General features: G+C 62.9%; 1 protein-coding gene across 1 annotated transcript in view; it reads left to right on the top strand.

Annotated features, from left to right (window-relative positions):
* Positions 1-24,820, top strand: part of ADGRB1 (adhesion G protein-coupled receptor B1) — an 81,775-nt gene that overhangs the window by 14,166 nt on the left and 42,789 nt on the right. The window contains exons 3-17 of the mRNA XM_064587798.1: positions 12,144-12,305; positions 13,578-13,688; positions 14,119-14,283; positions 14,396-14,560; positions 14,986-15,150; positions 15,367-15,531; positions 15,741-15,842; positions 17,062-17,168; positions 17,357-17,551; positions 18,873-18,941; positions 19,438-19,546; positions 21,083-21,226; positions 21,722-21,797; positions 21,899-22,001; positions 23,011-23,054. Coding sequence (XP_064443868.1) covers positions 12,144-12,305; positions 13,578-13,688; positions 14,119-14,283; positions 14,396-14,560; positions 14,986-15,150; positions 15,367-15,531; positions 15,741-15,842; positions 17,062-17,168; positions 17,357-17,551; positions 18,873-18,941; positions 19,438-19,546; positions 21,083-21,226; positions 21,722-21,797; positions 21,899-22,001; positions 23,011-23,054 — 1,882 coding nt within the window. The remainder of the gene's footprint in view (positions 1-12,143; positions 12,306-13,577; positions 13,689-14,118; positions 14,284-14,395; positions 14,561-14,985; positions 15,151-15,366; positions 15,532-15,740; positions 15,843-17,061; positions 17,169-17,356; positions 17,552-18,872; positions 18,942-19,437; positions 19,547-21,082; positions 21,227-21,721; positions 21,798-21,898; positions 22,002-23,010; positions 23,055-24,820) is intronic.

The raw sequence follows: 24,820 nt of genomic DNA, 5'->3' as shown, positions 1-24,820 counted from the left end.
GTCACCAGCCCCCGGCGCGGTCACCAACCCCCGGCGTGGTCACCAGCCCCCGGCGCAGTCACCTGCCCCCGGCAAGGTCACCAGCCCCCGGCGCGGTCACCTGCCCCCGGCGAGGTCACCTGCCCCCGGAGCGGTCACCAACCCCCGGCGTGGTCACCAGCCCCCGGCGCGGTCACCTGCCCCCGGCAAGGTCACCAGCCCCCGGCGCGGTTACCTGCCCCCGGCGCACACAACCAGGGAAGCCAAATGCGTTGGGATAAGGTTGCTGCACGCATGTACTGCGGGCTGGCGGCCTGAGGTCTTTGTCCCAAGTCCCAGGGCCCGCGTGCCTGGAGCCTGGGAGGGGCCTGCTGAGTGTCAGTGAAGGGATGAACGAGGGATTTCTCCCAGGATGAAGGAGTGTTAATTCCTGGCCGGGAGAGGGTCCTTCCATCTTTGCAGGCAGACATGCTAAGGGGGAGTGGGCTGCTATGGCCTGCGGCGGGGTCTGTGGGGCCTCCGGGGACCCGGGCTACATGGAGGAAAAGTGAGCCGAGTGGGCTGTTTGGAGACGTGGTTGGGAGCTGAAATTTGGGGATTGAATGTGGTTCGGCCACACCAAGCATGTAGCCAACAGCTGGTCACAGCGCACCTGCAAGGTGCTGCGGGCACCAGGGACACGCAGTGGAAAGAACAACAAAGACCCGTTGTCGAGAGGTTGCCTTCGGGGCAGAGGAAGGGGCCAAAGTCACAAGGGAGCTCATCGGGAAACAATGCCGGGGAAGGGTCTGTGGTGGGCTGGGGCCTCTGTTTCACCAGGAGGTTGGGGGTCACCTGGACCAGGGAGCCGTGTTCAAGATTCCGGGAGGGGCGCAGTGAGCCCCAAGGGTGTTGAAGGGCATTGCAGGCCGCGGACGGGGTGGACGTGTGCCGGGCACCCTAGCAGAGGGCCGGCGGGTCTTGTGTGGTTCTCGGCCTTCGGAGCACCTTGGCTTCTCCTTAGAGAGCTGGGAGCCCATGTGGGAGGACGTGACTGGGGGAACGGAGTGCCGGTGGGACTCGGTGGGCATTCCTGGGCAGGTTTGGTGATGGAAGCCCCCTGGCAGAATGCCCGGGGTTTCATGGGAGCATCCGGGAGGCTGGCTCTGTGGCCAGAATGGGGAGGCAGCAGGGGACAGCTCTTCTCAGACTGCTGAATAGCACGCAGGCCGGGCAGCTGAATACAGGCGCCGAGCATCCAGGGGCTGGGCCTGGCTGGGGGCTTCACGCTGGGCAGGTCACTGTGGGGCCAGGTGACATTGTCCAGGGCCCTCGGCCAATGAGGTCAGCGGACTGCTCTGAACCAAGTCTTTAAAGGCAGAAAATAAGCTACAAGAGGTTTCAAGGGAAGGCAGTTATCTGGGAACACAGTTCCAATCATGGCCCCCGCCTGTATATCCCAGAACGTCTGGGAAGCAGTGAGCATAGCTGGAGAGGAGCAGAGGAAAGGGGGAGGCCACTGCCTCTCCCGTGGTCTCAGGAGGAGGTAGGCAGAGCCCCTGTATGGTGGGGGCAGATGGGGTGTCCAGGAAACCAGCACAAATGCCCTGGGGACATTAGATGTGTGGGGGGGCCCCCAGCAGCAAGGTAGGAGGCTAGAAGGGCTGACCTTTGGGCTGGGCAAGATATAGGTCGCTGTGACTTTGGCTTGGGCAGCTTCCGTGGTGAGGCTGGAGGTGGTCCTCGGGGGATGAGGAGGAGCAGAGCAGAGGGGCAGTAGCTGGTTTGGGAGATGGGAGGATGATGCAGGGTGGGGCCGGGCCCTGGCCCGGCCTATAGTCTTGCTCTGCCACTCCCCAGTGGTCATTTACCCCCTGAGCCTTGGTTTCTTTGTCTGCAAGGAAGGACTGTGGTGCCACATTGGGTTTGATGGCCCCAGGGCCCGGCCCACCGTGGCAGCCATGCATAAGAGCTGGTCTGTGTTAGCCTCGTGGGGCTTTAAGCAGAAGAGTGACATGCGCTGGTGGTCCTTGGGCTGTCAATGCAGAAGGGCGCTGGAGCTCAGAGCGGGAGTTGGGGACAGGGAGGTGGCCATGGCAGGCACCCCAGAGGGAGCTGATGCTAGCCTGGCAGGGAGGGAGGAGGAGGGCCTGGGGGGCGGGTAGGAGCTGACGGTTGTGCTGGTATGCAGGACATGGGGAAGGAGATGGCTAGACCACCCCCAAATTTCCATCCAGGAGCTGGGGAAGCACGGGGTGGGGTCGCAGTGGGGAGGAAGATCCGGAGGTCAGACTGAGACTTCAGTGTGGGATTGTTGAGGATCCCCCAGGTGGGACTGTCATTTGAGCAGGGCACTCTGGGATCTGGAGCACCAGCACAGGACCAGGTCAGCCTGACCCGCACTCGCTGAGAGTCCTGGGCCAATCCCAGCAGCTCTGTTGGCCCCTCAGGCCGCTTGTCTTTAAAATGGAAAGAGCAAAAATAATCTTTCCGTGATTGCGTGAGAAATGAAGACCGGGTGGAAGCGATTCTGAGCAAAAACGATGCCAGCAACAAAATACCAATGCCCGTGTCCATCATTAGGTGGGGGACAGAGGGCTTGGGGGGCAGGCTGCCGGAGGAGGAGTGCTTGGGGACGGAGGCTGGGCAATCGGGGCTCGCACAGGAGATGCTAAAGAAGGAAATGTTTGGAAGTGGTACTTAGAAGAGGACAGGAAGATGTGTGTGTTTGTACTCATGTTCACACCTCCACGTGCACGTGTGCAAGGACGTGTGCACTGTATCGTGTGTGTATGCATGTCATGCACTGTGTGAGCACTCTGTGTGCGTCTGTGGATACAAGTGTGTGCACATGTGTGAGTGCATGCGTGTGTGTTGACGTATGCCTCACATCGGTATGTGCATTGTGTGTGCAAGTGTGTGCCCATGTATATGTGCAGGATATTGAGTGTGCACAGGTGCACGTTCACGCCTGCATGTGTGTACACACGTGTGCATAGCTGGTGTGAACAGTACACCATGTGTTCCTTGTGCTTGTGTGTGAGCCCAAGCGAGTGAGCACTCATGGTATGTACACATGTTCAAGCATGCACGTGTACACACGTGTGCACGGCTGATGTGCACAGTACACCTGGGTACATTGTGCTTGTGTGTGAGCACTCACGGTGTGTATGCATGTTCAAGCACGTGTGTGTACATGTGTGCACGGCTGTGTGCATATGTACAAGTGTGTGTGAGCACTCGCCGTATGTACGTGTGTTCAAGCATGCATGTTTACACGTGTGCATGCTGGTGTGTATAGTACACTGTACATGTGCTCGTGTGTGAGCGTGTGCGTGTGAGCACTCACGGTATGTAGGCGTGTTCAAGCATGCACGTGTACACACGTGTGCACGGCTGGTGTGCACAGTACACCGTGTGTACATTGTGCTCGTGTGTGAGCGTGTGCGTGTGAGCACTCACAGTATGTACGCATGTTCAAGCATGCATGTGTACACATGTGTGCACGGCTGGTGTGCACAGTACACCTGGGTACATTGTGCTCGTGTGTGAGCGTGTGCCTGTGAACACTCACAGTATTATGCGTGCTCAAGCATGCGTGTGTACACATGTGTGCGCGGCTGGTGTGCACAGACACCGTGTGTACATTGTGCTCATGTGTGAGCATGTGCGTGTGAACACTCACGGTATGTGCGCGTGTTCAAGCATGCGTGTGTATGCACGTGTGCGCGGCTGGTGTGCACAGTACACCTGGGTACATTGTGCTCGTCTGTGAGCGTGTGCTTGTGAACATTCACAGTATGTACGCGTGTTCAAGCATGCGTGTGTACGCACGTGTGCGCGGCAGGTATGCACCGAACACCTGGGTACATTGTGCTCGTGTGTGAGCGTGTACGTGTGAACACTCAGAGTGTGTACGCGTGTTCAAGCATGTGTGTGTACACACGTGTGCGCGGCTGGTGTGCACAGTACACCTGGGTACATTGTGCTTGTGTGTGAGCGTGTGCGTGTGAGCACTCACGGTATGTACGCGTGTTCAAGCATGGGTGTGTACACACGTGTGCGTGGCTGGTGTGCACAGTACACCATGTGTATATTGTGCTCGTGTGTGAGCGTGTGCGTGTGAACACTCACAGTATGTAGGCGTGCTCAAGCATGCACGTATACACACGTGTGCACGGCTGATGTGCACAGTACAACAGGGTACATTGTGCTCGTCTGTGAGCGTGTACGTGTGAACACTCACGGTATGTACACATGTTCAAGCATGTGTGTGTACACACGTGTGCGCGGCTGGTGTGCACAGTACACCGTGTGTACATTGTGCTCGTGTGTGAGCGTGTGCGTGTAAACACTCACAGTATATAGGCGTGTTCAAGCATGCACGTGTACACACGTGTGCGCGGCTGGTGTGCAAGTATACCGTGTGTACATTGTGCTCCTGTGTGAGCGTGTGCGTGTGAGCACTCACAGTATGTACGCATGTTCAAGCATGCACTTGTACACACGTGTGCACGGCTGGTGTGCACAGTACACCGTGTGGACATTGTGCTGATGTGTGAGCGCGTGCGTGTGAACACTCACAGTATTACGCGTGTTCAAGCATGTGTGTGTACACACGTGTGTGCGGCTGGTGTGCACAGTATACCGTGTGGACATTGTGCTTGTGTGTGAGCATGTGCGTATGAACACTCACGGTATGTAGGCGTGTTCAAGCATGCGTGTGTACACACGTGTGTGCGGCTGGTGTGCACAGCACACTGTACATTGTGCTCGTGTGTGAGCGTGTGCGTGTGAACACTCACAGTATGTAGGCGTGTTCAAGCATGCACATGTACACACGTGTGCACGGCTGGTGTGCACAGTACACCGTGTGTACATTGTGCTCGTGCGTGAGTGCGTGCGTGTGAGCACTCACGGTACACACGCGCGTCAAGCATGTGTGCGATCTGCGGCTGGGCTCCGTGCAGGGCCAATTCCGGGGCTCTTGACAAAGGGCAGTGCTGTGGCTGCGTGGCGGGGCTGGCGGCCTCGTGGGAAGCCGATTTGGAGAGTGTGTGGGCTGGGACTGCCCGCCATGTGGAGGAGGGGGCTCAGCTGCGCCGGGCAGGGTGGGCCAGCTGGTGGTCACTGGGCCCAGAGGCAGCTCCCACCTCAGGACATGTCCCTGGGCCCGGAATGCCTGGTGCTTCTGGGATCTTGGGAATAAAAGCTTTCGTAGCAGTATTAACAGCAGCCGTGTCTTGAGGGTTTCCTTTGTGCTGGAAGCATCCGCACATGAACGAGTTTCCTCTTTCTAGCAGCCCATGAGAGAGGCCCACCAAGCACCCTCCTGCCCCTGGGCCTTCGTGCTGGCTGTTCCTTCTGCCTGGAACACTCGTCCCCAGATACCTGCAGGGCTCCTGGTCTCAAGGTCTTGCCCAGACACCATCTTCTCGGCAAACCCTGGCCGTGCTGTGTCAAACGGCGGCAGCCCGAGCCCCCCTCTCCAGGCCCACCCGCTGTCCCTTTCTCTCTTTCCACAGCATGTATCGCCCGTGAACACTGATAACTTGCTGATTTGGGTGGGTCCCTGCCCCATGTTCTGTCTCCGCTCGGGTGTAGGCACCACCCGGTTCACCACGTAGGCCCCAGCGTGCGGAATGGTGCCCGGCACGGGGCAGGCCCGTGATGAGTGCTCCTTCACTGGAATAAGGCACAGAGACGTTGGGGCAACAGCCGGGGTCACACAGCTTGGCAGGGGCGGGCTGGCCGCAGGGCCAGCTCGTGGCTCCCGGGTGGTGTGCGTGGGGGCTTCTCCTCCAACAAGCTTTGCCAGGAAGCTGGCACTCCTGTGCGCACGTGTGGGCGGCTCACGGACCGGGGAGGTGCAGCAGCCCCTCGGAAGACATGCAGCCGAGCCAGGCGGGTGCCAGACCCCAGGTCTCGTCCGCTGAGCCAGGTGCCCCGGGCGCTCCGCACCCCCCATGCTGGCCAGGGGAGGCCGGGGCAGGCACGGCCCTCCATCTGCACCCCAAGAAGGCTATGCACGGCGGCGCTGGGAGCCTGGCCAGCCCGTGGCCCATTTTCCGCCCCCCCCCCCCCCCAGCCGGCCTGTCCAAACGCCACATGGCTGCGTCACGCCTCCGACCTGGCGAGCACTCCTCAGGCCAGAGCAACTGTTCCCTGTCCTCCCCGCTGCCCGCCTGCCACCCCGCGCCGGGGTCTCTGGGGGCCGGCTCCCACGCCTCGTCTCCCCGTCTCTTTCCCACAGTCTCTCTGCGTTTTTCCGCCTCTGGTGAGATGGGGCCATTTCTCTCAAGGGTTGTTTTAAATATTCATGTTTTAATTAAAGAATTTTATTGCAGAAGCGACACATAAGATAATGAAAAAGGAGCATCCTGGGGGCTGGGAGCAAGGGTGTGTGTGTGTGCACATGTGTGTCCCTGTGTCCCCGTGTGTCCATGTCCCCGTCTGTGTCCTCATGTGTGTCCCCATGTGTGTCCATGTCTAAGTGTGTCCCTGTCCATGTCCCCGTCTGTCCATGTGTGTCCAACTCCCCATCTGTGTCCTCGTGTGTGTCCGTGTCCGTGTGTCCATGTCCCTGTGTGTGTCCATGTGTGTCCATGTCCCCGTGTTCCTATGTGTGTCCCCGTGTGTGTGCCCGTGTCCCTGTGTGTCCCCATGTGTGTCTATGTGTCCCTGTCCATGTGTGTCCCTTCCATGTCCCCATGTGTGTCCCTGTGTGTGTTTCCCTGTCCGTGTGTGTCCCTTCCACGTCCCCGTGTGTGTCTGTGTCCCTGTGTGTGTGCATGCACCCCCACCATCCCGTGCCTGCGCAGGGTGGGACATATAGGTGTGGGGGTCCTGGGGCCTGTGGGTGTGGGACAAGGCTGTGATGCGGGGCAGAGGAGACAGACCTGCCCAAGGCCACACACACAGCCCTGGTTCCAGGCCTGTCACCACTCAGCCATGACACACAGGCCCCTGCAGGGCTTCGGGGGTGTCCCAACCCTAAGTTCCCCCCACTACCCTTAGAAAGAAGGGTCTGGAGCCCCTCTCCAGGGTCAATGGGGTACAGAAAGAGGCTGGGCTTGGGCTGTGGAGGAAAGATGGGGATCCAGGTGGAAAAGCCACGTCTCTGGAGTTTGGGGGTGACAGGGGGAGTGGGATGGGGCGTAGGAAGGTGTTAGGGCCTTCCTGCCAGGGACTGAGGCTTATCATCTCGGCCACGGATACTGCTGTTTTTGCACCAGGACCCATTTATAAAAATCCAGAAAACAAGGTCCAGGCTCATTGTAGACAATGCCTATTTCGGATGAAATAGGATGTGACCCCATGAAAACGACAAGCTCATGGAAGCCACAGGGGAATTCCCACCCGAGGTCAGAGCTCACCCCACGCGCCCCCAACCCAGGCTGCCAGGGATGTGCAACGTTTTGGCCCTGTTCGGCTTCTACGTCCCAGGACGATGGTGAGAAGGGGTGTCAGCTGAACAGCCAAGGCCAAGGTGGGGAAGCAACGTGTCCAGGTCAAAACGCCCCAGGGCAGAGCTGGGGTGGGACCCGGCCATCAGACTTTTAACAGGACACCCTTCCCAGGACAGGGGATAGACCCCTGCCTGACCGAGGAAGAAAGGCAGCAAGCAAGCATATAATCCTGCAGATGAGGCCAAGCCAGCCAGGTAGGCAAGCCTCAGTTTCCCTTCTGTGAAATGCGGATGGGACAGGCCTGGTCCCAGGGTCTGCGTGAGGCTAAAGGAGATGGAGCCTCTAACGCAGGTGCTTGGAGGAGTTGTCCTTGTCCTCCTACCTGAGCCGAGGCCCATGGCCAGTGGGCATGGCTCTCAGCCCCGTCCTGAGATCTGACGGCAGCTGCTGCGGCTGGGTGGGCTGCTGGCCACGTGGGCCCTAATAGTGGGAGCTGTGGGCCCCGGTGCAGGATCAGCTAAGTATGGGCATCAGTGGACAGGGGTTGGGTTGGGGAGGGGCATCAGGGAGCTGTCTTGTCCCCAGCGGTCCCCGTTTGCACATTCATGTGAGCGTGGGAGAGGAGGAGCCTGGGTGCCCCCTGGATAGGCCCTAGCTTGGTAGGGGGGAGGGGTCTTCCTGGGGGCTGGACCATGCAGTGGGTCCCTAGGGAGCCCGGCCTGCATCGGTGACAAGGACCCGCGGAGCCGCCCCCACCTGCGGGGCTGGGGAGACCTCTGCTGGAGGAGACGGGAAGTGCGCAGCCCTCCTCCAAAGGGACCAAGGCAGAGGGGAGTGGGGGGGCTCGGCGCGCCCCCGGCCGGCGCAGACTCTGGACAGCACAGCCTCCAGGCTGGGGCGCCGGGGTGGGAAGGCGGCCGCGGAGCCCCCTCGCAGTCTCTCTCTCCTGGGCGGCCATTAATCGGCTCTATTCATCCATTAATGAGATGGAAATGAGGTGCCGAGACAGAGGGGCATTGAGCGGGGGAAGAATGCGGCTTCTTTCTGCGCCTGGAGGGGCGGCCCACCCCCCAGCCTTGCCCACTGCTCAGCAGCCCCGGGAAGCCCGCTGGGCCCTGTGGGCCGAGGAGAGTTTGCAGGGGGACCCCTCCGGTCATGGACGCATTCGCCCAACAAACACTGATCCAGTGGCAGCCATGTGTGGGAACACACATTAAAAATAAAAACGGTAACAAAAATAGCAGCTTCCATCTCCTGAGTGATCATCAGCGGCCAGAGCACGGCCAAGGTTGGAGATCAGTATGTGACGGGGATCAGGCCTCAGTATGTGAATGGGGAGCAGGGATCCTGCGCCCAGGATCCCAAGTTAGTCTGTCATGAGGATCAAGGCTCAGAGTGTGACCAGGCTGAGAGCTAGACCCAGGGGCCAGCCTGTCCTCCAGACCCGTGGGCCCCCTCCCCAGCCTCTCCTGATGCACCCCCTCCTCTTCACCCCTCCCCCCCACCTGGGTCACCAAGGTAACCAGCCCTGAAATAGTGGGTGTTTTGGCAGCTGAGGCCTAACCTGAGTCTATCCTGAAACTCTGAGCTCTGCAGCAGTTGCCATGGGAACCAAGTGGCATCCTCCAATTAGCCTGGCTTGGACACCCTCTCTCTCCCACCCACTGCCAGTTTCCACGTCACTCAGGCTTCCTTGTGGGGGCTGGGCTGGGGCAGCCAGGAAGGACGGGCAGGACGTGCCCCCCGACCCTGTCACCTGGCTGTCTCCCTGGACTCCAGCCTCCTCCGTTCCTTTGGGTCTGCATGACGGGATGGCACGGCTTCAGCAGGCGACACCACTGAGGCCTGGAGCGAAGGGTTGGGGCTCGTGGGCGGTCCTGGCAGGTGGCCTTAGTCGGGAGGCACAGGGGGGCTTTTGGAAGCTGATTCTGGGCTCGATGCTGGCTCCTCTCCTCATCAGCGGGAGGTAACTCGGCCTCCCTTCTGCACCTGCCTGGCCGCGTGGGCACGAGGCTGCTGCCCACCCTGCCCGAGCCGCCCCCTGTCCTGGCCCGTGGCCACTGGGAGCTCCCCAGCCCTCTCCCCGGGCCCCCAGTCTGCGCACGTGCTCGGGCACCCAGCCCACCTCTCTGGAGTCCGAACGGGATACGGGTGGTTTAAGATGAAGCGGCATTTGCGTAGGACCCTCCACATGTACAGTTCCTACTCCGCTCTTGAGACCCTGGCTCCGTGCACCTTGGAGGCTCGGGCTTCCTCAGTGCCAGCACCCCCTCCCTGGGCAGACCCTCGTGGCAGCGGCCTGGCCCTAGCCCCTGGCTGTCCTCCATTTCCTCTGCTGTAAATGGGGTGAAAGTGGCCTCCCGGGCAGGCCGGGGTTCAAGGCTCCTGTGCCGAGGTGCCTGTCACAGAGTAGGGCCCACCAGGGCAGGGACAGGGGCAGGGGTAGGGGCAGGGTTCCCCTGCGCAGGAGGTCCCCTGGGGGAGCTGGCCACAGTGGCCAGGGAAGGAGCATCCTTTCTTGGAGAGTCCGGCAGCCTGGCTCGATTGCCCTTTGGCCACTCCCTACCTGGGGGGCACGGGCACCCCTCTACTTCAGCGGGCCTTGGTCTTCTCATATGAGCAGTGGGAGCCACAAGGTGTCCCTCGTGGGAACTCAGTGACCAGTGAGGGCATCTGACCCAGACCCCGTAAGGGGCTCAAACCAGGCCCCTCCGCGCCCCCCACCCAAGAGCGAGGAACCATGCAAAATGCAGCCCTGCTCCCACTGTGTGGCCCTGGCAGGCCCTTCCCAGGCCCGACAGCACATCTGCGAGCCCCGTGGTCCTGTGTGTGAGCCTCAGAGAGCAGCATCCACGCCCGGCCACTGAGGGGCGGTCACTGCGGTCTGAGCCAGCCCCTCCCGCACATTCCCTGTGGTCTGGATGCCTTCGCTGGCCTGCCTTCCCCACCCACCAGCACCAGCCGACATGCAGGACCAGAGGCTCAATGGCTGTGGGCCCTTGGCAGAGGCGCTCTGCCCCTCTGGGCCCAGGGGGAGAGGGCTCCCGCCGGCCTGTGCCTCCCGTGCGTCTGCCCCTGGCTCCCCCTGCTGGGCACTTCCCAGCACAGGCCCACAGGCAATGAGGAGGGGCTCTGGCACCTTCCCAAGTGGCCACCCACAGAACAGAGCAGCACCCGCCCTGAGTCACCTGGGCACCAAGTGGGTTCTCCGGGGTCAACTCTGCCCCCAGTGACTGTCCACACCCATCCCCCCCAGCCCTTTCTTGCCATTTATCTCCATGCCATCAGTTCTGGGAAGTAGCTCCCCATCATCCTCAGATAAGAGGCATGAGGCCAGGGCGGGATGGACTTGACCATCCCATGCCAGTGGGCAGCGGGGGGGGGGGGGGCCAGCATGGAAACCTGGTCTTTCAGCTCCAGCCCTGCCCTCTGCCCCTGTCCTAGGGGGCTCCAGCAGCCTTTATTCTCTCCCTTGGGGTGGGGTCTACTTCCCCAAGCCACAGATACAAGCCAAACTCCAAGAGGCACCCGGGGCCCTTCTCACAGGCCACATGTGTCCAACCTCAGGTGAGCAGGCCCCGTGGGGCAGTGGCCCAGCTTGAGTGCAGGTTCCCTGTTGGTCCCGCAATGCCAGCCAGGTTCCTGGCCACCTCGGAAGCCAGTGCCATGGCAGAGCGTCCCGCCCAGAGTAGGTGCTGGTGAAGCCACTTACCCTGACCCAGTGTATTCCGATCCTGCTTCGCTGGGAGCGCAGGGGTCCTGGTGTCCCTGAGGACACACGGGATAGCGGTGGCTAGAGTCCAGCGTAGCGCCATGGTCCGGGCCCCAGACCCCGTGGTCCCGGTCCATGGCCTTTGGACAGAAGCAGCCTTCCTCAGCCCATCAGTGCGGCCTCCACACTCTGGCCCAAGATGAGCAGCCTCCCTGCGACTCAGCCATCAGCAGCCCCCCAGTACTTAGCCTGCTCAGCATGCTTAGTGGATGTGGGCCACCCAGGGGCTCACACCCTCAGGGATTTTAGGGGCAACAGGGCCAGGATGGAGGAGACTCATGACAGGGGCTGAAAGGGGGTGGCTGGAGGCCTTCGTCCACAAGCTCCCTTGGCAGCCAGGCACCAGCCCTGCTAGGTCTGGGGGAGTGAGGGAGAGAGCACCCAGGTCATGGCCAGGAGGTGGGGGCTCAGAGGACACTGGACTGAGGACCATGGGGAGGGGTCCAGCAGGGCTTGAGAATCTGTGCTAGGGAATGAGGGCCCCCTCGGCCCTGGCACCTATCACCAGAACCTTACAAGAGGCAGCCATGGGGGGAGGGGGGCAGCAGGCCTGTCTTCCTTTCTTCCATTCATTCATTCTTCAGACACCCCTGGGGCTCCAGCTCTGTGTCCAGCCCCTACCCTGGGGGCCTGGGTTCAAAGCCAGTAGAGACCTTGGCACAGGTACGGGTAGACAGAGAGCTGGAGAGGGACACCCGGGGAGTGGGGTAGGCACCAGGCCCCCAGGGCCATCCCCCAAGGCAGACCCTTCGCCAGCACCTCTGCCCCTCCCTGCCCCTGCCGGCCTCTGCTTCACAGGCCCAGGACGGGCTGCCCAGGCCCGCACTCGTCTCCCAGCCCACCCCCCAAGGCTGCGCTGCCTCACGGCCCGGGACTCACAGGCTTCGGACCCGCGGATGCTCTACGACCCCGCCCAGGAGACTCCCAGAGGTCACTCCCTGAAAGACACCCGAGCCCTTTGCCCCGCCCCTGGCCCTGACCCCCCCACCCCCCATTCCTCCCAGGTGGCTGGAAGCTGTGGTCCCTGTGGGGCGAGTGCACTCGGGACTGCGGGGGAGGCCTACAGACGCGGACGCGCACCTGCCTGCCGGCTCCCGGCACCGAGGGCCGCGGCTGCGAGGGGGTGCTGGAGGAGGGCCGCCTGTGCAACCGCAAGGCCTGCGGCCGTGAGTGCGCGGACGACGCGCGGGCGGGTTGGGCCTGGGGTCCGCGAGGCCCGAGGAGGGAGGGAGGGAGGGAGGGGGCCCATGGCGGGACCAAGGGAGGGAAGAGGCCCGGGGCGGGGCCAGAGGAGGGAGGGGGGTCCGGGGCGGGACCAGGGGATGAAGGGCGGGGCCAGGGGAGGGGAGGGGAGGGAGGGACCCAGGGCGGGGTAGGACAGGGTAGAGGGAAGGAAACCTCCAGGGCAAGGTCAGGTTGGGGAGGAAGGGGACCCGGGGCGGGGCCAAGTGAGGGGAGGGAGGAGCCTGGGGCGAGGCCAGGTGAGGGAGAGTGGGGGCCCGGGGTGGGGCCAGGTGAGGGAGGATCGGGGGATGGGGCCAGACGAGGGAGGGGCCCGGGACGGGGTGGGACCGGATAGAGGGGAAAGGAAACTTCGAGGGCACGGTCAGGTGGGGGAGGGGCCTTGGCCCGAAAGAGGCCGAGTGGGCCCCGGGCTTTTGGGGGCGGGGCCTGGGGCGGGGCGGGGCCGAGGCCTGGTCCAGGTGGGGCAAGGACCCGTAGAGGTGAGGACCCGGGAGGAGGGGGTTGGACCCGCGCCCCGCCCGGAGTTAGACGGAACTAGTGGAGGAGCTTTCTTCTCCCCTGGGGGATTAGGAATTTTGGGGTGCTCGAGGAGGGCCGACTGCTCGCGGAGGACCCGGGGAGCCTGGGCCAGACCTGCTGGCCCCAGCCTGATCCTGACTCCAGAATGTATTTCTGTAATAAGCCTTTAATGTCCTTATGCATATTTTAGCCGCTCCCATAATGTTAAATCAAGTTATAATGAGACTGTCATTCTTCGGGTGGTTTATTCCCTGAAGAACTTTCCTGGGGAGAGGAGCTCATCTCAAGAATGGGGAGGGCTCTGGGGTGTCGGGAGGCCATGGGAGACCGGAGCGCTGGTGGGACGCTGAGCAGGAAAGGGCAACAGCCACTCAGACCCGGTCCTGCCGGCGATGCCTGCGACTCTGGAGGAAGAGAGGGAAGGGGCGCAGGGCAGGGGAGAGGAGACCCACAGGGAGGGGTCTCATGGCGACCACTCAGGGGCTGGTGTCAGGCCAGGGTGTCCTGGTTTCAGGTTTCCTAACTGTCCAGTGGGGCCACATAACCCGGGCGTGGCAAGCCTGCCCCCACTCTGGCCGGGGACAGAGGGACACAGGGCCCAGAGCGCCCCTCCTGAATTCCGGGGGTGGTGCTGCAGGCGGTGGCCTGGACACTGACCTGAGCCCGTCCTGCAGCGGCCAGTCGCACCAGCTCCCGAAGCCAGTCCTTGCGATCCACAGATGCCCGGCGGCGCGAGGAGCCGGGGGATGAGCTGCAGCAGTTCGGGTTCCCGTCCCCACAGACAGGTGAGCCACGGGGTGAGCAGGCCTGACATGCCCTCAATTAGACTAAAACACTACAAAGTGGGGAAGGTTGGTTTCAGGGAACAGGGTCTTTGGGCAAATATTCTACGTTATTAATTGCTGCTGATTCTAGGTAATAACCTTAATAACTTACCTTTAGACTCACCTCTTAGGTGCCAAGCAGACTGGATTTAGGGGACTGGTGTGAGGCGAGGGGCCTGTTTGGGGCTAGACCTGGGGACCCAGAGGTGGCACAAGGCCACCCACAGAGGTTCTCAGCCTGGTAGGGGAAACGGCAAGTCCTGAAGATCAATCAGCCCAGGTGGGAACCTCCAGGGCTTAAGAGCGCGGTGGCCCGGCTCCGCGGAGTCCGACCGCAGCCTCAGCACCCAGGCAGCGGCAGGCCTGCGATGATGTCGGTCTGGGCCCGCAGGTGACCCCGCAGCCGAGGAGTGGTCCCCGTGGAGCGTGTGCTCCAGCACCTGCGGCGAGGGCTGGCAGACCCGCACGCGCTTCTGCGTGTCCTCTTCCTACAGCACGCAGTGCAGCGGGCCTCTGCGCGAGCAGCGACTGTGCAACAACTCGGCCGTGTGTCCAGGTGGGTCCGGGAGGGGGCGGGGCGTGGGCGGGGCGTGGGCGGGGCGTGGGCGGGGCAGTGGCGGGCCGCCCGGGTTGCGGAGCCCAGCCACGCCCTCCGGTCCCCTCCGCAGTGCACGGCGCCTGGGACGAGTGGTCGCCTTGGAGCCTCTGCTCCAGCACCTGCGGCCGCGGCTTCCGAGACCGCACGCGCACCTGCAGGCCCCCCCAGTTTGGCGGCAACCCCTGTGAGGGCCCCGAGAAGCAAACCAAGTTTTGCAACATCGCCCTGTGTCCTGGTAGGTGAGAGGGAGGGAGCTGGGCAGGCGAAGAAAGGAAAGGGGGGGGGGCGCTGGGTCCCGGGCCAGCCTGCTGGGGTGCTTAGAGGCTGGAGAGCCTAGGGCATTCTCACTCGTGTGCCATGGGTGTTGGGCTGGCACCCCCCCCCCAGGTGCTCACACCCATGTCCCAGGCTCCGTGGAGGTGTGGTGGACCCCAGAGGCGTTCACGCCTGTGACCCAGGATGCATGGTGGAGTGGCAGGCCCCTGGAGGTGTTCACACTTGTGACACAGGGTTGGGTGGTGAGCCCCTGGGGGTGTTCAGTTCTCCCCTGTGGCCCAGGCCGGATGGTGGGGTGGGGGGCCCCTGGAGGCATCCACACCTGTGACCCAGGCTGGGTACTCACGCTGGCTTCCTGTCCCCTTTCTCCCCCGGGCCGGGCAGTGGATGGAAACTGGAACGAGTGGTCAAGCTGGAGCGCGTGCTCCAGCAGCTGCTCCCAGGGCCGGCAGCAGCGCACACGGGAGTGCAACGGGCCCTCCTATGGGGGCGCCGAATGCCAGGGCCACTGGGTGGAGACTCGAGACTGCTTCCTCCAGCAGTGCCCAGGTCAGGACCACGCCCGGGGCCTGGGGGGCGGTCGCGGGGACCCCTGTATGGGGCGGGGGGGGCTCTGGTTCTGCCCCCCAGGTCTCAATTTCTTTTCTCCTCATGGCTTCCTGCTGCTACATCCCTGGGCCCCCATGTCTCTGCATCCCCACGGCTCCGGACCTGCACCTTCCTTGTCCCCATCGGGGTGCCCTCATGCCGGGCTGTGCCCTGCAGTGGATGGCAAGTGGCAGGCCTGGGCATCATGGGGCGGCTGCAGTGTCACGTGCGGGGGCGGCAAACAGCGACGGGCACGCGCCTGCTCTGGCCCGTTCTTCGGGGGGGCAGCCTGCCGGGGCCCGCAGGATGAGTTTCGGCAGTGCGGCGCCCAGCGGTGTCCTGGTGAGTGTCCTCCTTCCCGTCCCCCTGGCTGGGCTCTGGGCAGGGCCACCCGGAGCAACCGGGTGGGCTTGGGGCTTAGCTTTGCTGGGAATGGCTCTGCCTTGGGACAGTAGATGTTCTGGAAGGGTCTTGGCCTCCCGGAGCCTCTGCCAGCTCATGGTCCCCCTTCCCGTACCCTGCCCCACCCACTGCCCCTGGCCCCTCGGCAGAGCCCCACGAGATCTGTGACGAGGACAACTTTGGCACGGTGGTCTGGAAAGAGACTCCGGCAGGAGAGGTGGCTGCCGTCCGGTGTCCCCGCAATGCCACAGGTGAGGGCTGGGGGGGCCGAGTCCCCCCTCACAGAGAGGCACTGACACGCCCTCCGGGCCTGCCCCAAAGAGCTGTCAGCTCGTGCCCACTGAAGCCAGGGCAGCACGGCTGGGCCCCACGCGGCCCGCGCCAGTGTCCTGAACGCTCCCCGAGAGCCAGCATCTGCACAGAGCCCATTGCAACGGATGTCCAGTTATAGGTGGGAAACTGAGGCACAAAGAAATTAATACACCTGCCCTGGGCTTGCAGGGCCAGTAAGTAAGAAGCTGACTCTGAATGCAAGCAGCCTTAATCCCCGGGGCAGCCCTGTGGAGGGTTTGGGGGGGGGTGTGGAAAAGCGGAATGTGCTCCTAAGGGAAGGGGCTTAGCTGCCCTGAGGGCTTGGTCTTCTTTGTCCCTCTTATTTGAAGGAATGCCATCAGTTTGTGGACACTTATTGCTGTGTGACGTCAGGAATTGACTTGACCTCTCTGAGCCTCCATTTTCTCTCTGTAAAAGGAGGGTGTTTGGGGCTGTCCCAACAGGGCTGTCGCTAGGAAGGGTGGGGTGGGACACACAGGACGGGGACAGCGGTGGGGCCGACGGTGGGGTTGTGTATTCCTGAGCCCCACCCCGTCTTGTTTACGTGTTCCTGGGAGCATATTGCAAATGCAGAGAAGCAAAGTTAAGAAAACGCAGGTCACACGATGGCGTGACCTCTGGCCTTTGGTCTGCGAGTATGACCACATTCCCGCCTTATTGTGATCCTGCGCCCCACTGTGGAACAGGTGTCCCTTTCCACCCAGGGGCTGGTGTCGGGTGGCAGTTCCCTGGGGTCAGCCCTGTGGTGTGCCACGGCTGCCAAATGCCCCCTCGGTGTCCGCACGACACCCAGGCCAGCGGAGGCCCCTGCCATGCTGTGGGTGGAGCTGGGCAGGGCCTGGGCTGTTGGCTCTCCCGGGGGCTCTGGGTTGAGAGGGGCTTCAGGAGAGGCCCCCCACTCGGCCGAGGCCTCCACCTCCATGCAGGTGGAGTCCTGGGTCCCTGGCCCAGCAGCTGCCTTTTGCAGGAGCTGCCGCTGAACGTGCTGAAGGAAAGAAACAAGGAAGCCAGGCCCCGTGCTGGCTCCGCCCTCGGTGGGAGCCCCCCCGCCCCCCGCCCGCTTCTGAGGGCTGGAGGGGCTTGTGCAGGGGGTGGGATTTCTGCGCCGGAGGCAGAGATGACCCACTGTCTCCCCAGGCCTCATCCTGCGACGCTGTGAGCTGGACGAGGAGGGCATCGCCTACTGGGAGCCCCCCACCTACATCCGTTGTGTCTCCATCGACTACCGGAACATCCAGATGATGGTGAGAGTGGGCTCTGGGGTGTCGCGCCCTGCCCAGCACTCCTCTGTCCTTTAACCTCAGACCCAGCCCTACGGCTGGCCTGTGGACACAAGTCAGCTGTGGCCACTGGCTGGGGGCGTCAGGAGGCCCAAGGCCCTGCCTTGCCGAGTCCTGCAGAATCATGGCATCCACCCCCTCCATCTCTCCAGACCCGGGAGCACCTGGCGAAGGCTCAGCGTGGGCTGCCTGGGGAGGGAGTCTCCGAGGTGATCCAGACGCTGGTGGAGATCTCCCAGGACGGGACCAGCTACAGTGGGGACCTTCTTTCCACCATCGATGTCTTGAGGAATATGACGGAGATCTTCCGGAGGGCGTACTACAGCCCCACCCCTGGGGATGCGCAGGTGGGCTCCCAGAGGGCAGCCCTAGGGAGGGCACCTGGGAAAGTGAATAGGGAGTCCCTGACTGCAGCCTCACACTGAGCCCTGACCTGGCCACCTGCTGAGCCCTGACCCCTGTTGCTGAGCCCTGACCTGGCCACCTGCTGAGCCCTGATCCCAGTTACTGAGCCCTGACCTGGCTACCTGCTGAGCCCTGAGACACCCCCCCCTCGCCCCGATTACTGAGCCCTGACCTGGCCACCTGCTGAGCCCTGACCCCTGTTGCTGAGCCCTGACCTGGCCACCTGCTGAGCCCTGATCCCAGTTACTGAGCCCTGACCTGGCTACCTGCTGAGCCCTGAGACACCCCCCCTCGCCCCGATTACTGAGCCCTGACCTGGCCACCTGCTGAGCCCTCACCCCAGTTACTGAGCCCTGACCTGGCCACCTGCTGAGCCCTGACCCCAGTTACTGAGCCCTGACCTGGCCACCTGCTGAGCCCTGAGACACCCCCCCCCTTGCCCCGATTACTGAGCCCTGACCTGGCCACCTGCTGAGCCCTGACCCCTGTTACTGAGCCCTGACCTGGCCACCTGCTGAGCCCTAATCCCAGTTACTGAGCCCTGACCTGGCCACCTGCTGAGCCCTCACCCCAGTTACTGAGCCCTGACCTGGCCACCTGCTGAGCCCTCACCCCAGTTACTGAGCCCTGACCTGGCCACCTGCTGAGCCCTGACCCCAGTTACTGAGCCCTGACCTGGCTACCTGCTGAGCCCTGAGACACCCCCCCCTCGCCCCAATTACTGAGCCCTGACCTGGCCACCTGCTGAGCCCTGACCCCGATTACGCGCCCTGACCTGGCCATCTGCTGAGCCCTGACCCCTGTTACTAAGCCCCCACCTGGCCACCTGCTGAGCCCTGAGACACCCCCCTCGCCCCGATTACTGAGCCCTGACCTGGCCACCTGCTGAGCCCTGACCCCTGTTACTGAGCCCTGACCTGGCCACCTGCTGAGCCCTGACCCCTGTTACTGAGCCCTGACCTGGCCACCTGCTGAGCCCTGACCCCTGTTACTGAGCCCTGACCTAGCCACCTGCTGAGCCCTGACCCCGATTACGCGCCCTGACCTGGCCACCTGCTGAGCCCTGACCCCAGTTACTGAGCCCTGACCTGGCCACCTGCTGAGCCCTGACCCCAGTGACTGAGCCCTGACCTGGCCACCTGCTGAGCCCTGAGACACACACCCCCTCGCCCCGTTACTGAGCCCTGACCCTGGGAGCACACTGAGCCATAATTCTGGTGTCTTTTTCTCTGCTCACTGGCCCTTTTTCCTCTTTTTTTCCAGAACTTTGTGCAGATCATCAGCAACCTGCTGGCAGAAGAGAACCGGGACAAGTGGGAGGAGGCTCAGCTGGTACGGACAGCAGTCTGGGGCCCCCTGGTCAGAGCGGCAGGGTGGGCACAGGCATGTCTGCTTCCTCCCTGGGGCCCAGGCTAGCCCAAGTGGGGCCCTGGGTTCGAATCCCAGCAGGACCTCTGAGCTGGTGTGACTTTGAGCTTCCATCTCCCCATCCACCAGAGGACAGTAGCTCACCTTGTGGGCTCAGTGGTGGGTGTGGGAAAAGGTTTTGGCCACACGGTACGTGTCGGGGTCACTAAGACATGGTCAGCCTCCTTCCTCCTGGACTGACCTGGAACCTGCCACCATTCCTGACCCTGCTTCCCAAGTTGGACCCGGAGCTTCTCGGTGACAGGACCCTGGATAGGGGGCGACAGGTGCAGGAGCAGAGGAACGGGAGGATGTGTCCCAGGCTGGGTCGGGGGCTTCGATGACACCCTCATTTCCCTCTGTGGTCCCCACCGGCTCTGAGGCTCCCTGCCCCCCACCCCCACCCCCACCCTGTCCCCAGATGGGCCCCAACGCCAAGGAGCTCTTCCGGCTGGTGGAGGACTTTGTAGGCGTCATCGGCTTCCGCATGAAGGACCTTCGGGACGCATACCAGGTCACAGACAACTTGGGTGAGCGCCTGCCCACTCTGCTGACCCCCGGCCCTCTCCGCAGTGCTGGGCCGCCCTCCCGCCTCGGTTTCCTTGTCCATGGGAACAGGCGTCGGCCAGACGCCCTCCGCGGGCCCTCCCTGTGCCTTCGCACAGACTCAGCCCCCAGCCCCGTGTGGACCTCGGCCTGATGGGACCCCAGAGGGGAACCCTAGGGTGTCTCAACCCAAACAAGGGCCTGCAGCACCGAGTCCGGGGCCAGAGCCAGCCCCTGCTTGCACCCCCAGTGGCCTGCCTGCACTGGGACTGCGTGGAGGGTCCAAGGCAGGACCGTGCAGCCAGTCCTTCGTGCCTTCCACCCCCAAGTGTCCTGTAAGAGGGTCTCCAGCTCCACCCAGCGCAGGTGCACCGACCCAGTCTCTAAGATGGGACAGCCACCAGTTCTCGCCTCCTGGGGATGCGGAGAGCCCCAGATCACCCCACCTGTCCTGCCAAACACCTGCAGCTAATGGATTCAGTGGTGGTCATCACCCCACACACCCCACATACCTCACACCCCAGACCCACACACCATTGACCACATCATGTGCACCCCATACCACACACTCCACACACCACATACCACACCCCACACCCACACCCCACACACCCCACATGTACCTACATACCGCACACACACTTCATATACCTACACACCCCATAGGTCTACACACCAATAGCCCACATACCCCATAGCCCATATACTGGACGCTCAGAGAGATGGGCCCCATCTCTGCCCCTAGGTCCTCCTCTAGGGAAGGTGCCCTCGTCCCATACAAGCGCATGGATGGTACAGCAGGTAGCCAGGCATGGAGGGGCCGAGGGAGTACGGGCAGGGGGCCCCATGAAAGCAAAGGCACGGACGGAGGTGTGAACTGGCTGCATGGGGTGGGGTTTTGTTGGGGCGGAGGCCCCAGAGGTGGGTGAAGGCCAGGTGGTAGCTGGGCGCTGCAGATGCAGGCTATGGGTTCCCAAGCCCCGCCCCCTTTTCTCCACACCTAACGAGGGCAGGCCGTGGGCTGCTGGGAGAAGGGAGCGTGGTGTCTGCCTGACATTGGCGGGCTTGGGGGGGCGGACTTGGAGACACTGGGACCCCCCCCACCCCAGTCCTGTGCTCCCAAGCCCGTGTGTGCCACTTTGCCCCCAGGGATGACCGGGGCGGTGGGATCTGTTCCCTTTTGTAGAGCAGGCAGGGAGGGGGCTGGGCTCCAGCATCCCAGGGAGGAAGGGGGGGCCACCAAGGGGACACTGCTCCCTGGGGACCCCTTCATGGCCACAGACCTGACTGCAGAAGCTGCCTTTGACCCGTGGGGACACGGGGGCTGAGTCAAAGCCTGGATCCTCACTGTGGCAGGGAGCTCCTGCTGGGGCGGGGGTGGGGGTCCTTTGAGGGCTTGGAAGCTGGGGTCCCTTCTGAGCCACGAACTCCCCAGGGCCAAGGCTCCTGGTTGCACAACTGCTCTCTGTGTGTCGTCTGTCTCTGTCCCTGTGGTCTCTGGGCGGGTCCCCCTGCCCCAGTCCTTAGCATCCATAAGCTCCCGGCCAGTGGAGCCACGGATATCAGCTTCCCCATGAAGGGCTGGCGGGCCACGGGCGACTGGGCCAAGGTGCCAGAGGACAGGGTCACGGTGTCCAAGAGCGTCTTCTCCACGGGGCTGGCAGGTGAGGGGCCCCAAGCTGCGGGAGGGGCCCTCCCGGGAGACTCAGGCCCTGGGGTCCGAGGGCCCACCCCCCAGGGAGCTTCCTTCTGGAATCTGTCCTGCTGCTTTAAGGGCCAGGACAGCCTTCATTTCTTCTCCGTGTTCCTGAGGTCGCCCCCTCCTCCAGGAAGCCCTTCCTGTCCTCCTGCTTTTGGAGGCTCCTAGGCCCCAGTGGACCTAGTCACTGCAGGGAGGGAAGGGGTCGTCCTGGGAGCGCACGGGAGCTAACTCTCGTTCCCGGGAAGAGAAGCACGCCCTGCCTGCCCCCTTGCTCTCAGGGGCCACTTAGGGGGACCTAGGCCGCCACCCCAGCTCTCCGACTACAGTGCTGTGTGTGTGATGGGGGTGGACGCGACCACGGAGCCCGGGCCTCCTCCCGGGGACGTGCACTTCCCGCACCGGAGCGAGGCCCAGGCTGCGGCGGGAGGGAGGAGGTGACCACCGCACCCTCTTCCAGAGGCTGATGACTCGTCTGTGTTCGTGGTGGGCACCGTGCTCTACAGAAACCTGGGCAGCTTCCTGGCCCTGCAGAGGTGGGAGGCCCGGCGGGCCGGTGGGAGGCATTCAGGGGAGGGGCTGGGCGGGGAAGCGTCACCCCTGTGGCCCCTGACACGGCCTGCTGGCTCTGCCCCAGGAACACGACTGTGCTGAACTCCAAGGTCATCTCCGTGACTGTGAAGCCCCCGCCCCGCTCCCTGCTCACGCCCTTGGAGATTGAGTTTGCCCACGTGTACAACGTGAGTGCCCCCCGTGTGCGCAGCACTGTGCATGTGTGCTCGATTCCTCCCACCTGATCCCACATGGATCCTGTGGCCTTCTTGGGTCTCACTTTAGCCTGCTGCTCACATCCCTGACCGATAGAGGGGAAACAGGCTCAGAGAAGTGTGGTGATCTGCCCAGGTTCACACAGCGGGGGACGTGGGAGGCAAAATTCAACCCACTTCTGTAGCCACTGCTCGAGCTCTAGCAGCCGTTCCTGGCCCTGGTCGGCCTGATCTCCTAGCGGAAGAGCCAACCCCTTCTGAGAAAGGAGTCTGCCCCGGGCCTCATAGCCCCGCCGTGCCCTGCTCCTTGGGGCTCTCCATCAGGCCTCAGCGGAGCCAGGGCCCACATGCCCTTTGGACCCACTGAGAGCCAGGAAGCCAAGGGTGCGAGCCAATCCATTACCCAGCCAGGACAGAGCAGTGCCAGGCCTTGAACCCCAGGCCAGGGTCGTGGCAGGAACTGGCCCTATTCTTTCCTGCTGTGTGGCCTTGGGCGAGTTGCTAGGCCTCTCTGTGCCTGGGCTCTCTCCCTTATCAGATGGGAGCTGTAGCCTTGGTGGAGAACTAACATTCCCACCAGCACCACTACTCACGAGTGCCCCGGACCCTGCAGCTCTCCCTCCGTCGGCCTGCAGGACAGAGTCTGCTGAGGCCCCGCCTGTGCCCACCCCGCAGGGCCCCGCGGGAGGGGTCTCCCTGGCATGGCATTTTGTATTACGCTGGACGGGCTGCCTGGACACCCAAGATGGGCTTCGGCCTCGCTGCCCAGCCCCACTTGAGGAGGGGACGAGAGTGGCTTGAGGGCTGGGCCGGTGCCTTCCCCGCTCTGGGCCTCAGTTTCCTCCTCCTCAAGCTCCATCTCTGGGGGCGACGGCAGAGTCAGAAGGCCCGCCTGGCAGGCCTGTGGGTGGCCCCTGGCAGTGACCCTGGGGCAGGCCCGTAGGGTGGGCATGTGACCCTGACTCTCACCGCTCTCTCCCAGGGCACCACCAACCAGACCTGTATCCTGTGGGACGAGTCGGATGTGTAAGTTCACGTGGACTTTGTGGCCTCGGGGCTTCCAGGGTGGGCTCGGGGGAGGCTGGCCCCTGGGGAGGGGTGTGGTCTCAGGTTTGGGGCCGTGTCCTCCCGTCTACCCGTGTCTCACGTGATCCCTCCCTGTCCACGTCTGGCTCTGAGGCAGCTTGGAGCCTACCCAGCCCGCCTCCCACCCCTCCCAGGAAAGAGTTGCGCAAAGGCCCCAAAGTGGGAGCAGCCTCCAGAGGAGGAGGGTCAGAATTTGGGGACATGGGGCGGGAGAGAGCTTGGCGCTGGATCCTGGTGGGTCAGGTGAGCCTGGTGGGAGCTAGACCTTCCCCACTGGGGAAGGTGTGGTCGGGAGGTTGGGCATCATTGTCCCCACCCGTCCCTCTCAGCGCTGGATCAGTATCCCTTAGGCCTCCCTGCACCCCTTCCCCAGGCCGGCCGGGCGTGCGGGTGTGCACAGCCTGGCCCCCCGAGCCTGGGGGCACGTGCAGCAGTCCCTTGTGCTCTGGGCAGGGCAGTGATGAGTGTGCGTCCTGGGAGGTCAGGAAGGCTCCCACGGTGGCTGACACTCAAGGAGGACAAGTTTGCCTGGCAGAGAAGGGGACTGAAGCAGAAGCACAGCTTGAGCAAAAACATGGAATTTGGACGGTACAGGTGGAATGTGAGATGTGGCCAGGAAGAGCAGGTGGCTGGAGGACAGGCAGGATGGGGCCAGTTTGTGGGAGCTGTTGTGTCAGGAACTATGGAAGCTATTGGGATGGGATCAGCTACCCATCCATCTATCCCCATCCATCCATCTACCCCATCCATCCACCCATCCACCCACCCCCATCCATCCACTCGTCCATCCACCCCCATCCATCCACTTCCATCCATTTACCTATCTATCCACCCCCATCCATCGACCCATCGACCCATCCACCCATCCATCCATCCATCCACCCATCCATCTACCCCATCCACCCCCATCCGCCCCCATTCATCCACCCATCCATCCATCCTCCAGTGATTGCCGACCACAGACGAGGCACTTCTCTATCAGGTTTTGTCCTCAACCTTGTCCTATCTCCAGTGAGGAGGGGCAGTAAAGCAGGAATATATAGATTTCTTTGAAAATGTCAGGTCATGCCACGTGCCAAGAAATGGAGCCAGATGGATCTGATGGCAGGTGGGGCGAAGTGCCTTTTAAAGCAGGTTCCCGGGAGCCTCTCTGAGATGATGTTTGAGCAGAGGCCTGACATAGCACTGTGCACGTGGGTGTCTGGAGACAAACATTTTGGCAAAAGGGACAGGCAGTGCCAGGGCCCTGTTCTGAGGGCACGCGGGGCCATTCGGCAGATTCCACTGGCCTTTCCGGCTCTGGGCCTGGGGCGGCGGCTGGGCTGGGGGAGGGCTGGGCGACCTGCAGGCCTGGCAAGTGGCCCTCTGGCTTTGGTCGTTGTCCTGCTTTTCTCTGGGTTTTACAAGCGGCACAACCTCTTGGTACACAATGGGGTGTCTGAAAGGAGTGATGACGTACAGAGCAGGGAAGCAGGCCCGCCTGCTTGCAGTGCCCCAGCCAGCCCTGCTGAGTTTGCATCCCCAGGCAGCCGGGGTATGCTGTGGCTTCTGGTCCATCCGTCCGGCCCTTCCCGCCGCCTGGAACCCCCTCCCACCGGGGGCTGCGCAAGGGCTGCCTGCAGCCCCAGGGCACGGCTCACCCCCACTGGAGGAGCCTCCTCTTTCTCCTGACAGCTCTGCCCACATTTCTGATTGTCTCCAGGACA

Source organism: Mirounga angustirostris, unplaced genomic scaffold (assembly GCF_029215605.1).
Source record: "Mirounga angustirostris isolate CCGP_5_RB_7025 unplaced genomic scaffold, mMirAng1.0.hap1 SCAF_4, whole genome shotgun sequence".
NCBI lineage: Eukaryota > Metazoa > Chordata > Mammalia > Carnivora > Phocidae > Mirounga > Mirounga angustirostris.
This window is presented reverse-complemented; position numbering and strand designations above follow the sequence as displayed.